The following is a 15,058-nucleotide window of genomic DNA, read 5'->3' on the forward strand; positions in this document are numbered from 1 at the left end:
TTATCAGATGCTGATTAGAAACTGTAATTAGCATTTTCATGTGCCTTTGATAAATGAAAGTTTGGTTTTAAAAAAAACTTTTTCAAAACATGGAAGAAGTAACTAAAATATCACTATGAAGACTGTGTCATGAAAAATGTTTCTGATAAGATGTTAAGTGGCTGGCAAGATGGCTGAATAGAAATAGCTCTGGTCTGCTGCTCCCAGCAAGATCAATGCAGAAGGCAGGTGATTTCTGCATTTCCAACTGAGGTTCCCAGCTCATCTCACTGGGACTGGCTAGACAGTGGGTGCAGCCCACAAAGGGCAAACCAAAGCAGAGTGGGGTGTTGTCTCACCCGGGAAGCAAAAGGGGTTGGGGAACTCCCTCCCCTAGCCAAGGAAAGATGTGAGGGACTCTGCGGTGAGGAAAGGTGCACTCCGGCCCAGATACTACCGTTTTCCCACGTTCTTCACAACCCACAGACCAAGAGATTCCCTCGGATGCCTACACCACCAGGGCCATGGGTTTCAAGCACAAAACTGGGCAGCTGTTTGGGCAGACACCGAGCTAGCTGCAGGAGGTTTTTTTTTTTTTTTTGTACCCCAGTGGCACCTGGAATACCATCAAGACAGAACTGTTTGCTCCACTGGAAAAGGGGCTGAAGCCAGGGAACCAAGTGGTCTTGCTCAGCAGATCCCACCCCCATGGAGCCTAGCAAGCTAAGATCCACTGGCTTGAAATTCTTGCTGCCAGCACAGCAGTCTGAAGTCAACCTGGGACACTCCAGCTTTGACAGGATAAAATTCACACATAACAATATTAACCTTAAATGTAAATGGGCTAAATACCCCAATTAAAAGACACAGACTGGCAAATTGGATAAAGAGTCAGGACCCATCAGTGTGCTGTATTCAGGAGACCCATCTCACATGCAAAGATACACATAGGCTCAAAATAAAGGGATGGAGGAATATTTACCAAGCAAATGGAAAGCAAAAAAAGCAGGAGTTCCAATCCTAGTCTCTAATAATTAAACAGACTTTAAACTAACAAAGATCAAAAAAGACAAGGAAGGTCATTACATCATGGTAAAGGGATCAACATAACAAGAAGAGCTAACTATTCTAAATATATATGCACCCAATAGAGGAGCACCCAGATTCACAGAGCAAGTTCTTAGAGACCTACAAAGAGACTTAGACTCCCACACAATAATAGGGGAAGCCTTTAACAACCCACTGTCAATATTAGACACATCAATGAGACAGAAAATTGACAAGGATATTCAGGACTTGAATTCAGCTCTGGACCAAGTGGACCTAATAGACATCTACAGAACTCTATACCCCCAAATCAACAGAATATACATTCTTCTCAGCACCACATCACACTTATTCTAAAATTGACCACCAATTGAAAGTAAAACATTCCTCAGCAAATGCAAAAGAACAGAAATCATAACAAACAGTCTCTCAGACCCCAGTGCAATCAAATTAGAACTCACGATTAAGAAACTCACTCAAAACCGTACAACTACATGGAAGCTGAACAACCTGCTCCTGAATAACTACTGGGTAAATAACGAAATGAAGGCAGAAATAAATAAGTTATTTGAAAGCAATGAGAACAAAGACACAATGTACCAGAATCTCTGGAAAACAGCTAAAGCAGTGTTTAGAGGGAAATTTAGAGCACTAAATGCCCACAGGAGAAAGCAAGGAAGATCTAAAATCAAAACCCTAACATCACAATTAAAAGAACTAGAGAAGCAAGAGCAAACAAATTCAAAAAGCTAGCAGAAGACAAGAAATAACTAAGATCAGGGCAGAACTGAAGGAGATAGAGACACAAAAAAACCTTCAAAAAAATCAATGAATTCAGGAGTTGGATTTTTGAAAAGATTAAGAAAATAGATAGACCACTAGCCAGATTAATAAAGAAGAAAAGAGAGAAGAATCAAATAGACACAATAAAAAGTGATAAAGGGGACATCATCATTGATCCTACAGAAATACAAACTACCATCAGAGAATACTATAAACACCTCTACGCAAATAAACGAGAAAAGCTAGAGAAATGGATAAATTCCTGGACATATACACCCTCCCAAGACTAAACCAGGAAGAAGTTGAATCCCTGAATAGACCAATAACAAGTTCTGAAATTGAGGCAGTAATTAATAGTCTACCAACCAAAAAAAGACCAGGACCAAATGGAGCTGGTACCATTCCCTCTGAAACTATTCCAAACAATGGAAAAAGAGGGACTCCGCCCTCACTCATTTTATGAGGCCAGCATCATCCTGATACCATCAACCTGGCAGAGACACACACAAACAAGAAAATTTCAGGCCAATATCCCTGATGAACATCGATGGGAAAATCCTCAATAAAATACTGGCAAACCAAATCCAGCAGCACAGCAAAAAGTTTATCCACCACAATCAAGTTGGCTTCATCCCTGGGATGCAAGGCTGGTTTAACATATGCAAATCAATAAATGTAATCCATCACATAAACAGAACCAATGACAAAAACCACATGATTACCTCAATACATGCAGAAAAGGCCTTTGATAAAACTCAACACCCCCTCATGCTAAAAACTCTCAATAAACTAGGTATTGATGGAATGTATCTCAAAATAATAAGAGCTATTTATGACAAACCCACAGCCAGTATCATACTGAATGGGCATGGATGAAGCTGGAAACCATCATTCCCAGCAAACTAACACAGGAACAGAAAACCAAACACCGCATTTTCTCACTAATAAGTGGGAGTTGAACTATGAGAACATGTGGACACAGGGAGGGGAACATCACACACCGGGGGCCTGCTGGCGGGTAGGGGCTAAGGGGAGGGATAGCATTAGGAGAAATACCTAATGTAGATAATGGGTTACTGGGTGCAGCAAACCACCATGGCACAGGTATACCTATGTAACAAACCTGCACGTTCTGCACATGTATCCCAGAACTTACAGTATAATTAAAAAAGAAAAAAAAAGATGTTAAGTTTAAAAAAATAAAAAGTGGTATTGCAGCTATTATTGTAACCGTCTAAAATATGTATTCATCACTGGAAGTTAATATGAAAATATTGTCATTGAGAAGGCATGTTTTCTTTTGTCAAAAACTGCCTTTATAGTTGTCCTCATATCTTTTCAATAAGAAATAAAAGGAAAAGTAATTTTTGGCTTGGAGAAGCGAGACATAATAAAGTGGGTGAGGCTTGCCATGGGCAGATCTGTGATGTTGACACTTTTTGTGCCCTTCCAGTTTCCTCTCTTTGCCTCCCCTCCCTCCTTCTGGTGCCCAGTTCCCTCCCTTGACCCCTTTCCAGGGCCTGCCTGAGGGCCATTTCAGAAGGGCCTCGCTCGGTAGGCTCAGCTGGCCTCTGCCAAGCCACAGCACCTTTAATCAAGCATTTGCCACCATGGAGCCTTTACTCACCACTCCCCAGCTGCTTGAATAATATTGTCTAGCAATCAAACTGCATTCATTAAGTAACAATTCCATCCCATATTTATTCACCAAAGGCATATACAATTGTTAATCAGTGCTTCTGAACAGTATGAAGATTAAGTCCTCTAAGTTGATAGAACCCAAATGAAGGTATATGTGTAGTTATGCAGCCTTGCTTGCCAGTCATGTATAACGCACATATGAGCTGCGGAGATCTTGGAGGGCCTCAACTTAGTGAGGGATGTCTTCAGGTGTCACCAAGATAAGAACATATGCATTTTCATAAACTGAAAACTCTTCTAAATCCAAAGAATGAATGTCAATGGTAGGACTTCAGATGGCTGGCTGCCAGGGAGATTATCTGGGGGCAGTGGGGACATTTAGAGGTCTCCTGGGCAGGAAGCCAGCCCTGGGAGGGAGGAAGCAGGCTCCCCCAGGATGCACATGCTGGGTCTGAGGTAGACACATACTGAAATTGCCTTTGTAAAAATTACATCAGTGAGAAAATTATGGCAGTGGGGGAGAGCCGATCTAGCCCAAGCTCCTCCTGCTTTTAGCTTTCAAGCTGCCTTCATTCCACGGTTAGCTTTGAGAGACATTTTATTTATAGTTTAAATGATAACACTCCTTCCCCTAAAACTCAGCTGCCTTTATAAAGTAATGAGAGACCATCAGGTTAGTGGGAGGAGAGTAGACTGTCATAAGATAAGCAATTTCCCCAATAATTCCTGCAAATAACATCACTATTGTAGAACCTAAGACTGGCCTTTTGTGACATCTTTTTAGGTTTTTTGCATGTCTGACACCTGTGGCTCCATCTGGACCCACCAACCAATGGCTCCTGTGACTCCACCCAGAAGCAACTCAATGCAAGAGTACAGCTTCAACTCCCTACGATTTCATCTCTGATCCAACCAATCAGCAGCAAGTGACCATTGAATAGCCACGCCCACCCCCTCCCCAAACTACCTTTGAAAAACCCCTAATCTAGGGCCCTTCAAGGAGATTGATTTAAATAACAACTCCATCTCCCACGTGGCATGGCCAGCCTCACATCAATTAGACTCTTTCTTTACTGCAATGCCATGGTCTTTATTTGTGCAGCAAACAGGAAGAACCTGTTGGGCAGTTGCAATACTCACATAAGGTTGACTTGAGGCAGGTGTGAGGCTGGTACGGCTGAGACCACCAGAATTCCCGTTGCTTCCTATGGGGGGAAAAACCCATGAGACAAAAAACAAAAAACACTTTTTGTTAACCCAGGTGAAACAGACCCAGAACGACAACAAACAGAATGTTTCTTAGAATTCTGCTGCCTTCACCCAAGTGAAAAAGGTGATTGCTTCTCCAAATACATTGTCAAATAAATTTTCCAAACATATAGGCTCTCTCATCTCTTTTCCTGCCTCACAGGATCTTTTCAGAACAACAGACTTAGAGTGACAATCTTGCCCATGATCACAAGTTTGCACATGGAGTTTCGGTAAACGACCCGTGGTGAGCTGCCTCTCAGGCATGTTAGCCTGTCTCTGCAGTCTCCTTCGAATTCTCATGACATGTTCAGGTTTCCCTCTCAGGCTATTAGAGGCTCTCTACAGTTTCTATAGATGACTCTGCTCCTTTCTTGATCTCTAGAGTCACCCCTGGGCTCCAGGGCAAGGCTTCACCTTTTCTTGGCACCTGAAACCTCTGTTGACTTGTTCCTCTTCCCTTGAGTCCCCCAGCAATTTCTTCAGGCAGGTTTTCCTTGCTTTGCCTACTTCAAAGCAACTTTCTAAGCAAAGTTGCTCTTCCTTCTTTATTCAACACTGTGAAGTTTGGAGCAAAAGAAGATTTTGAAGACACTCTGTTCTTTATATTCCCAGAACTGCAGCATCACCTTTACCTGGGAGCTTGTGAGGACTGCAGAATCTCAGGTCCCACCCCAAGCCTTCCAAATTAGAATCTCCATTTTAATAAGAGCCCAGGTAAGTCATATGTATGTTAAAGGCAACAAGCTCTAATTTAATCTCTCAAACTTTGGAATACATCTGAGGTGTTTGTTAAAACGCAGATAATCTGGGCCTCCCAGATCTCCTGTCTCCGATTCCCTGGAGATAAGGCCAGGGCATCTGCATGTTTAAAGCAAACTCTCCATGTGATTCTAATTCACAAGAGAGTTGAAGAAGGGCCAATGTAGTCCACCTTCCTCACTTTAGAAATGAGGAAACTGATCCAGGGAAGTCGAGCAATGTGGTAGAGGTTGAACAGTTAGCAGCAGGAGGCATCTATTCTATAATCTACAAAGTGATGGACTGGGATTCAACAGACCTGGGTTCCAGGCATGCTTCCCCTCCTTAGGATCTTGGACAAATCTCCTAACATCTGAAACTTAGTTCCCCACTTATGAAATGGGGCTCAGCGCATTTGGCATTGTGAGGACTAAATGATACATGAAACCTTATTGTAAACTCAATTAGCATGGACATGCAGGGCATTCGGATTCATTAATTATTTGAAGAGATAACATATACACATAGGAAAAATCTTAACGGTATAAAAAAGTAGGCCGGGTGCAGTGGCTCACGCTTGTAATCCCAGCACTTTGGGAGGCCAAGGCGGGCAGATCACCTGAGGTCAGGAGTTCGAGACCAGCCTGGCCAACACGGTGAAACCCCATCTCTACTAAAAATACAAAAATTAGTCAGACGTGGTGGTGCGCACCTGGAGTCCCAGCTGCTCTGGAGGCTGAGGCAGGGAAATGGCTTGAACCCAGGAGGCCAAGGCTGCAGTGAGCTAAGATCATGCCACTGCACTCCAGCCTGGTGACAAAGCAAGACTCCATCTCAAAAAATAAAGAAATAAAAAAAGTAAGCCTTCTTCCCTTCCTTCTGCTCAGTTTCTTGTGCATTCTTCCAGAAATATTCTCTGCATAATTAAGGTACTTTAATTCACAGCACATGCAGGCCAGAGTCAAGATTCTTGATTCCTAGTTAGGTGATGAGCTCTCTAAATATCTGTGTTTCCTGTTTTTTAACCTTCTGTACCTTCCCTTGATTACTCCATGGCTAATTACCTGGTAGTCTGATCTCTCTCTCTGTCTCTGTCTCTGTGTCTCTCACTCTCTATCAGCTTCCTCTCTAGGCTTCACCCTGGCCTTTCTCCTCTGGAAGCTCCTGGTTTTTCATTCTTACAAAATGATATCCTGTACATCTTCACATATTCCCTCTGGGGGAAACTCCAGCGAACGGGGCCTCTCACTGGAAAGTCATGTCCACTCGCCAAAAATATTTGCTACTCTGGCACAAACCATCAACATCTAACTCCCCCAATTTGCAATATAGTCATTCCAAACTCCTTTAGATGGGTATTATTTTCCACCAATAGGCCCTTTTTGGAGAAGCCTTCCTCCTCACTCTTCCACAGTTTTCTAAAATCAGATGTAATTTTCTACCTGTTGAAAGTAAAAACAAACAAGCAAAACAAAAACAAAACCCCCCCAGCTACTTGCATTCAAATCTGTCACTCTTATAAAGAGCTTAAAAAATATTTTATGCGCTCATTCACTATTCCTAAGCACAATGCTGCTCTTCATACTACTTACCCTGAGCACCTGAGGTGCTTGGTGAAGATGCAGATTCCTGGTTCAGTCCATATCCACTGAATCAGATCCTCAGGGAGGGGAGGGCAGAGCCTGGGAATCTATATTTTACAAAATACCCAGCTCATTTTTACTCATAGCAAAGTTGGAGAAGTGGGAAGAGAGAAAAATTGTTTATAGATATCAAAGACCTCATTTATTGAGGCTCAGAGATACTGACTTCTCAAAAGCCACATCAGCCTGTGCTCGGGACAGGCCTCTTGTGCAGATGTGGCAGTGGATTTAGTCTCAATACCCTCCTCCAGTCCTCCAATGTGCCTCCTGGTTTTCTGAATGAGATTCAGGAGAACCTGAGGTGCCTTCCATCATTCTGTCCCCAACAAGACATTTGTGTAGACTCTGCTATTGACATATTGCTTCTAAATGAAATTGTTTAATTTCTTATTTTCATATTAGGTTTTCATGTGGCAATGACTAAAAGCAGCATGAGAACTTCCTATCATCCTTTATTTGTATGCTCCCCCAATAAACCCATAATTGGGTTTTGTGTGCTCCTTGCAAGACCCCTGCCAGACCCTCCTCACCACTTTCTGACCTGAAACCATGAGGACTAATCTCATTAGGCCTTTATCCCTGTGCATGTCCTTCAGCCCCCAAGCTCAGGTCACCCCTTATCCCCTGTGCTTTAATCCCTATAAGACCCCTGCCACCCACCCACGCCCTCTGGAACTCACAGCAAATCTTCAGCAAACTCTCTTAGACCTCAGCCTCTTCTTTGAGCCCTTTCTTCTTGTTCTAACTGCAGCCCAGCTCTCCCTGTGGTCTGCTTCTCCTGCAGCCTTCAAAAGGGGGATGTTTCCTCTCCCACTCCCAGTGGGGTGCTGGTGAAATAGCTCTGGGGGATGGGAGTCCTAACTCGGAGGCTCTGCTGATTTCTGCAGTGTTTATGCTCTCACAGTGGCTGATTTCAAGCTACCATCCTATCTTCACTGAATGTGGGTGTGTGAAGAGATGGCTTGTGTCAGATGGCTCCAGCACATCCTCGTGTATAGCCTTCCTTCCACTGGGCCTGGAGGTGGGGGGTGTGTCCTTGCTTCTCACTGCCACTTCCAGATTATTCTTCCTCTTCCCTAGGAGCCCCCAGCTTTGAACATCATCCCACTACTTTTCTGGTAGCCATCGCCAGCTCACTCCTGCTCACTCCTAGGTCTCAACACTGTTCTGTCACAGTTCCCAATGATTTTATCAAACATACAAATGTCCCTTTCAGCACCCTGGCCTATTGGGTGCTTGATCTCCTCTTTTCCAATAACCTTTTCCTCATTCAACCTCAGCCACTGCCTCCCATTTTCATACCCAAGACCTCATCAGTACTGACAACAGCAATCTCTCCTTAATTTTAACTTCCAGCATCCCTTTCTCCTGCTGACACCTCCCATCTTCCCAGCCCCAATACACTGTTGACCTCATAAAGACCTGCAATCCATTGATCTTACTTCCTTCTCACCAATCCTCACCTGCTTCATTTCCTCATCTCCCTCCTAAGCAGCTTACATGTCACACTCCAAAGTTATAATCTGTCCCTTGGCCCCCTCTTGATTTGCTGTTAAATCCAACCCTATGTCTAATCTGGACCCGCACGCCAGAAGCACTTCAAATATATGACCTTTAACTTAAGAGGGCCCTTAATGCTGATCACACTATGTTTACCTAATCTGTTTGCTCTCCAACTCTCACGGAAACTTTTCAAGCTTTCTACTCTCTCCTTCCCAATGCCTCCTTCCCCACCCTGCTCTCTGCTTATGGTTTCTCATTTCACTGAGAAAATAGCAGTTAGGAGAGAACTTCCACAAGTGCCTGCCATATGCTCCATCCTCAGCTGTGCCCCATACTCCATCTTCCCTCGTGGTACCATTTCTATGGATGAGCTGTTTATGATCCTAGGTCAGGCCAAGCTCTCTTCTTGAATACTAAAGCATATCTCCTTCCACCTGCTCAAAGACATCGATGACAGCAATTCTCTTCTCTTTCTCCCATATCATCAAAATGTTCCCTCTGGTAGATGACTCCCATCACTTACGCCATCTAAAAATTTCACTCACTCCACTCCACTCTCCCCTCTGGCTATTTCTCCATCCTTCTGCTCTGCTTTATCCCAAAATGTCTCAAAGAGTTTCCTCTGCTCACTGTCATCCATTTCTTCAAATTCCACTCTAATGAGGATTTTGGCCCCACTTCTCCACTGAAATTGCTCTTATTAAGATCACTAATGACTGTCATACTGCTAAATCCAATGGTCAATTCTCAGCCTTCTCAGCAGAAGGTGATATAACTGATGAGGACCCCATACAGTCTTGATTTTCACTCTGCCTCACTGGTCATTCCTTCTCAATATCCTTTACTGGTTCCGTTTTTTCTTCTTGATCTCTTAACAGTGGCTGAGCCTGGGACTGCTGCTTCTATCTATTTGCACGCCCTCCCTTGGTAGCTCGTCAAACCTCAGTAGCATAAGGTGAGGGTGGTAGGTTGAAACCGAGGTCTCAACTCAGCCTTGAAAGATGAATCCTTTTTTCTCTTAGTCTGTGCAAGCTGCTATAACAAAGTACCATAAACTGGGTCACTTATAAACAACAGAAATGTATTTGCTCATAGTTCTGGAAGCTGGGAAGTCCAAGATCGAGGAGCCAGTGGATGCAGTGCCTGGCAAGTGCCCGCTCCGTGACTCATAAATGGCGCCTTTTAGCTGTGTCCTCCCATGGTGGAAGGGGCAAATAAGCTCCCTCAGGCCTCTTTTATAAGGGCACTAATCCCATTCATGAAGGCAGAGTGCTCATGACCTAACCACCTGCTAAAGGCCCTGCCTCTTAATACTATTGCATTGGGGATTAGGTCTCAACATATGAATTTTGGAGAGGACACAAACATTCAGGCCATAGCACTTTTTAAGTTTAATTTAGTTTCCCAAGACTTTTCCCTGTTTTCTAGCTGATATGATTATTCTTGTCTCCTTGGTATTTAAGATGCTTAGGGTTTATCGATAAGCTGACATTTGGATTTATAAACCAGTGTGTGTGTTCATTCATCTGCTTGTCCCTCTTTATCTCATCTCAACTTCGGTAACAGAAGCCCAAGAAAAACATTTTGTTTCCTGATGGTTCAGGCCTGAGTCCAGGAGTGGTGACGTTCCTTACCTCTTCAGAAGGTGGTTAGAAGGGACAAGCCCAGCACAGGTAGCAGGGTCTGAGATTTTTCGGGCCTGCCACCAGAGGGCATCATTCTGGTCCACAATCTGGAGGATGTCCCCCTTCTGGAAAGGCAATCCAGCGTCCATGCAGGGGATGTCGGGATCCTCCTGGGGCCAGTACTCAGTCATGGCACGGACGTACACCTGATGGCAGGTGCATAATGATGCTATCAGAAGGTGCCTAATGGTGCCATCCAAAGAACCCTTGCCCATGGGCCATCATGACTTAAAACCATTTCTCCCACTCCTCCACCTGCTACGCCTATCTTTCCTCTCCACCCTCACCAAAAAAGAGAACTCGCCTCCTGAGCCTAAGTACCATGATAAAAAGCATCTTTGGGAACAGAATCTCTTAGCTTAGAGAAGTTTAGTCTCAAATGTTCACGATTTTTTATGTTGCTTCCTGACTTCTTAGTATCCTATCTCCTTGTACTGTACTCATTTACTCATTTTGCTTCTCAGGCCATCAGTATTGAAAAATATCCAACACAGTCTTGAACCCAGGTCCAACACAGTACAAAGGATAGGATTATTATGCACCATATTTAGTTGCTGTTACTTGGGGATTTACTGTGTGTGAGACTGAAGGCTCAGTAAATTCTTACCATCTTCTGGCTATTCACAGGAGGGTCAGAGACTGGAACCACCTTGAACATGATTGTGCCTCGAGACATGGCCTGGAAAATAAGAGAGGAGAAAGGATGACAATCATGGAGCTAGCAGGGTTACTGGGGTGCGGTAGACAGAGTTACAGTGCAATGTATCCAGGTCTAATGGTGACATCCCCCAAGAGCCTTTCACAAGCGCTCTGCAGCTGTCACCATCCAGAAATGGAAGTCAGGAAGCAATTCACCCCTGCATCTGCCCTGCTGTGGGGTTCTGGGGTCACTGGTCTGCTAAAAGCCACTCTGAAGTGTCCTCTTCCAGGAACCCCCCACCCTACACTGAAACAGAAACACCCCATCCAGCAAGGTCTTCCTCACACAGGCCCTGGGGAGAGACAGGATCTCCATCTGACTTTCCCTCCTTATTCCCTTACTCAGTAAGCATTTCCTGAATGCCTGTTTCTACACCAGATACCCCAGTCTGATGGGGAAGAAGAGGGGCTCCTAAGTTTTCTGGGAGAACTGACAACCTTCCAAACTAATGGTGGAAACAGGGAGCTCTCACACTGGGGGAAGGAAGAATTCCCCTGTTACATGCACTGTGATGGGCATTAAACATCTAGAGATTAAGACCCTGTTTGTACTCAGGAATTTCATAATCCCCCTGTCCCAGCAACATCACAGCTGGCATCAGGGGGTAGAAGCCATGCATATCTGTGATTTCTAGTACTTCAAGCTTCCTTTGCAGCACCTTCTGTACCACACAGAATCTTGCAGCAGTGGCTTACAAAGGATTTAGGTGCTTGTCTCATAGCATCACTCCTCACCTCAGTCTCTAAGCCACTGCTATGAAATCCTGGCAGGAACCCAGTTTGAGAACAACTGGTCTATCCACTATACTGTATGGTAATGAACCCAGGCCCCACACCTGGGCTGTGCATGGCGGGAGGTGGGAGGGGCATGCTGCTATGGCTATTAACAGCTGAACTGCAATTCAGGGAATGGTTTGAAGGGCAGGAATAGGAACCTGAGGGAGAGCAAATGCTCATTAATCAGGTTATCAATCCTTAGCTCCAACCACAAGGAACAGTGGCAGGGTCACCAAGGATGTTCCCCTCCCTATATGCTGCCGTCTGGTGACTCCTTTCTTCCCCCAAAGTTGCCCTCCAGGAAGATGTTGAACATTTCAGCCATAGAAAATTGTTAGTGGGGGAAGGAGTGGTTTGCTCGGGTTCAGACTCTCCTACAAAGTCTCACTCTGTCCACCCCAGGTTTAGTTTCCAATGGAGCAAACCAGGTGATGAGGGAGCAGGGCTGGCGGCCCTGGCAGTCTTCCCGAGGCTGAAGGAGGAAGGAGCAGCTTGGGAAGGGAAGTTTCCCAGCCAGGACCAGAACTTCTCGGGGTAGAGGAGGGAGGTCAGCAAGTGACATGAGTGACAGACAAGGTCTGGGAGCCTGGAAGGAGAAAGCTGCCAAGAGAACTTGAGTCCCTGGTACATCCCAGTGCACACACGTGGGCTTGATGGTCCCAGTTCAGCCTTGGCATTTCTCCAAGTCATTAACAAAAAGGCAAAAAGATTTACCAGAATATGGATCACTTGTTCAGGGTCCAGTCCCTCAACTGAAACTCCATTCACTTCTACCAGTTTGTCTCCAGCATATAGCAACCCTAGGCAGACAGTAACACAAAACAAAGAAAGATACAAAGAAGTAGGATAAAAATAGCAGTAGCTACCTCAACAGTTATTTAACAAACTCACTAACCCAAGCATGCTCTAAAAATGTTTAATATAAAATAATAATAGAAAAGAAAGCTGGTTATTCCAACTTACATTACCCCCAGAAATGTGTGAACAGTCCATTTTTCTACCTCGTCACAAATACTTGGCATTGACTTATGGTAATATTTTTATTTTTGCTAGTCTGATATTGTAAAATGGAACCAGAACACTGGTAAGAAAATAGCACTAAAACCAAAGATGTCAGGGTCATAAGTCAATGACAAAAAGGAAATGGGGTAGGTATTCTTCAAAAGAGAAAATGCGGAGAAACTTGGAGTTTAAGTGAAGACTTGAGAAATGTGAGGTAAAACAGTGGAGTTGTCAGATAGTTGAGAGAAGAAGCAGAATGATGTCATAGAACAGAAACCAAGGATGAAAAAAATTCAAGAAAAGTTTCAACAGCATCAGATGTGGTCAAGAAGTGGAAATAAAACTGAGGAGGGGCCAGGCATGGTGGCTCATGCCTATAATCCTAGCACTTTGGGAGGCCAAGGTGGGTGGACCACTTGAGGCCAGAAGTTTGAGACCAGCCTTGCCAACATGATGACACTCTGTGTCTACCAAAAATACAAAAAAAATTAGCTGGGGGTGGTGGTACATGCCAATAATCCCAGCTGCTTTGGAGGCTGAGGCAGGCGAATTGCTTGAACTCAGGAGGCAGAGGTTGCAATGAGCTGTGATTGCCCCACTGCACTCCAGCCTAGGTGACAGAGTGAGACTCTGTCTCAAAAAAAAAAAAAAAAAGAAAAAAAGAAAACTGAGGAGGAAGGAAGGGCCAATGGACTTAATGGACTTAGCAACTAGGAAATTCTTGGTATTTACAATGAGAATGTTGAAGTATAAAGCATGTGCTAGGTTTTAGGGCTTCGGGGTAGTGAAGATGTATAACAGGTATAGAACCACTCATTTCAGAAGCACAACAGTAGCCAGGTGTGGTGGCTCATGCCTGTAATCCCAACGCTCTGGGAGGCCAAGGCAGGAGGATTGCTTGAGCCCAGGAGGTTGACACCAGCCTGGGCAACATAGTGAGACCGTATCTAAACACAAAATAGAAAAATTAGCTGGGCATGGTAGTGTGCACCAGTGGCCCCAGCTACTTGGGGGCTGAGGTGGAAGGATTGCTTGAGCCCAGGAAGTTGAGGGTGCAGTGAGTCACGATCATACGACTGCACTCCAGCCTGTGCGACAGAGTAAGACCCTGTCTCAAAAAAAAAAAAAAAAAAAAAGTTTTTAAAAGAACAGCAGTGAAAGGATGAAAATCTGGTTAACTGGTTGAAAGTGTGAGCAAAAGGCATTTCAAGATGGGAAAGAGCTATGCCTTTCTGAAAGTAGAAGGACAAAGTGCAGAGAAAAAGTTGGGAATATAGAGCTAGGCAGCTTGAATCCTGACTCAAACGGTGTAACTTTGAGCAAGTTAGTTTCATAATCTCTTTGAGCCTCAGTTTCCTCATCTATACAATGGCGTGATAATAGTTACCTTTGAGGTTGCCATGAGAATGTAAACTGAGAGACTTTAATGTGGTACCTAGAATGAGAAGGACTCAGTGAAGGAGAGGAGTAAGATTTCTCTGGAATATTTGTTTCTTCTTTCTTTACTGCTTTATCCAAGAAATGGAACTTACTAAAGCCCTGACCCAAGTTAAGAAAGAGGGATTTCTCAGGCCGGGTGTGTGGCTCACGCCTGTAGTCCCAGCACTTTGGGAGGCTGAGGCAGGTGGACCACGAGTTCGGGAGATTGAGCCCATCCTGGCTAAGATGGTGAAATCCTGCCTCTACTAAAAATACAAAAAATTAGCCAGTCGTGGTGGCGGGCACCTGTAATCCCAGCTACTTGGGAGGCTGAGGCAGGAGAATGGCGAACCCCGGAGGTGGAGCTTGCAGTGAGCTGAGATCGCGCCACTGCACTCCAGCCTGGGCGACAGAGCAAGACTCCGTCTCAAAAAAAAAAAAAAAAAAAAAAGAAAGAGGGATTTCTCTAGAAAGAAACCTAAACAGTCAAGGGTTTCCTGTTTTTCTGGTAACTCTCGATCCCTCCTGCTCTAGCTTACCACTTTTCTCCGCCAGCCCACCGTGGATGACCCTGGCCACCAAGATGTCCCCTGTCATCTCATGGCGCTTGATGGTGGCTCCCTGAAGAGAGAATAGACGAGATCCCTCTGTTACCTAACATGACCATTTTCCAGGTGGCTTCCCTCAATCAATGCAGCTCTGGTCTTTCAATCAATGCAGCTCTGGTTTTTCAAACAAGGCTATTCAGGCAACCAGGGACAGAGGGGCCACACAGTGCCCTGTGGCCTGTCAGTCACAGCATGCCATCAAAAAGGAAAGGCCATTCGACTTTGGCTTCCTGGGGTCTCGTTTCAACCACATAGACATAAAAGAATATTTAGATTCATCCAA

The 15,058-nt window shown here is 44.5% G+C and overlaps 1 protein-coding gene across 3 annotated transcripts in view; it reads right to left on the minus strand.

Moving 5' to 3' along the window:
* The window catches only part of MPP4 (MAGUK p55 scaffold protein 4), a 56,368-nt gene that overhangs the window by 26,624 nt on the left and 14,686 nt on the right, over positions 1-15,058 (minus strand). For all 3 annotated transcript variants that reach the window (XM_063712963.1, XM_063712964.1, XM_002812745.6), the window contains 5 exons: positions 14,707-14,788; positions 12,461-12,546; positions 10,878-10,949; positions 10,220-10,416; positions 4,591-4,655 (listed from right to left, as the gene is read on the minus strand). In XM_063712963.1, coding sequence (XP_063569033.1) covers positions 4,591-4,655; positions 10,220-10,416; positions 10,878-10,949; positions 12,461-12,546; positions 14,707-14,788 — 502 coding nt within the window. The remainder of the gene's footprint in view (positions 1-4,590; positions 4,656-10,219; positions 10,417-10,877; positions 10,950-12,460; positions 12,547-14,706; positions 14,789-15,058) is intronic.

Source organism: Pongo abelii, chromosome 11, assembly GCF_028885655.2.
Source record: "Pongo abelii isolate AG06213 chromosome 11, NHGRI_mPonAbe1-v2.0_pri, whole genome shotgun sequence".
NCBI classification, from domain to species: Eukaryota; Metazoa; Chordata; class Mammalia; order Primates; family Hominidae; genus Pongo; species Pongo abelii.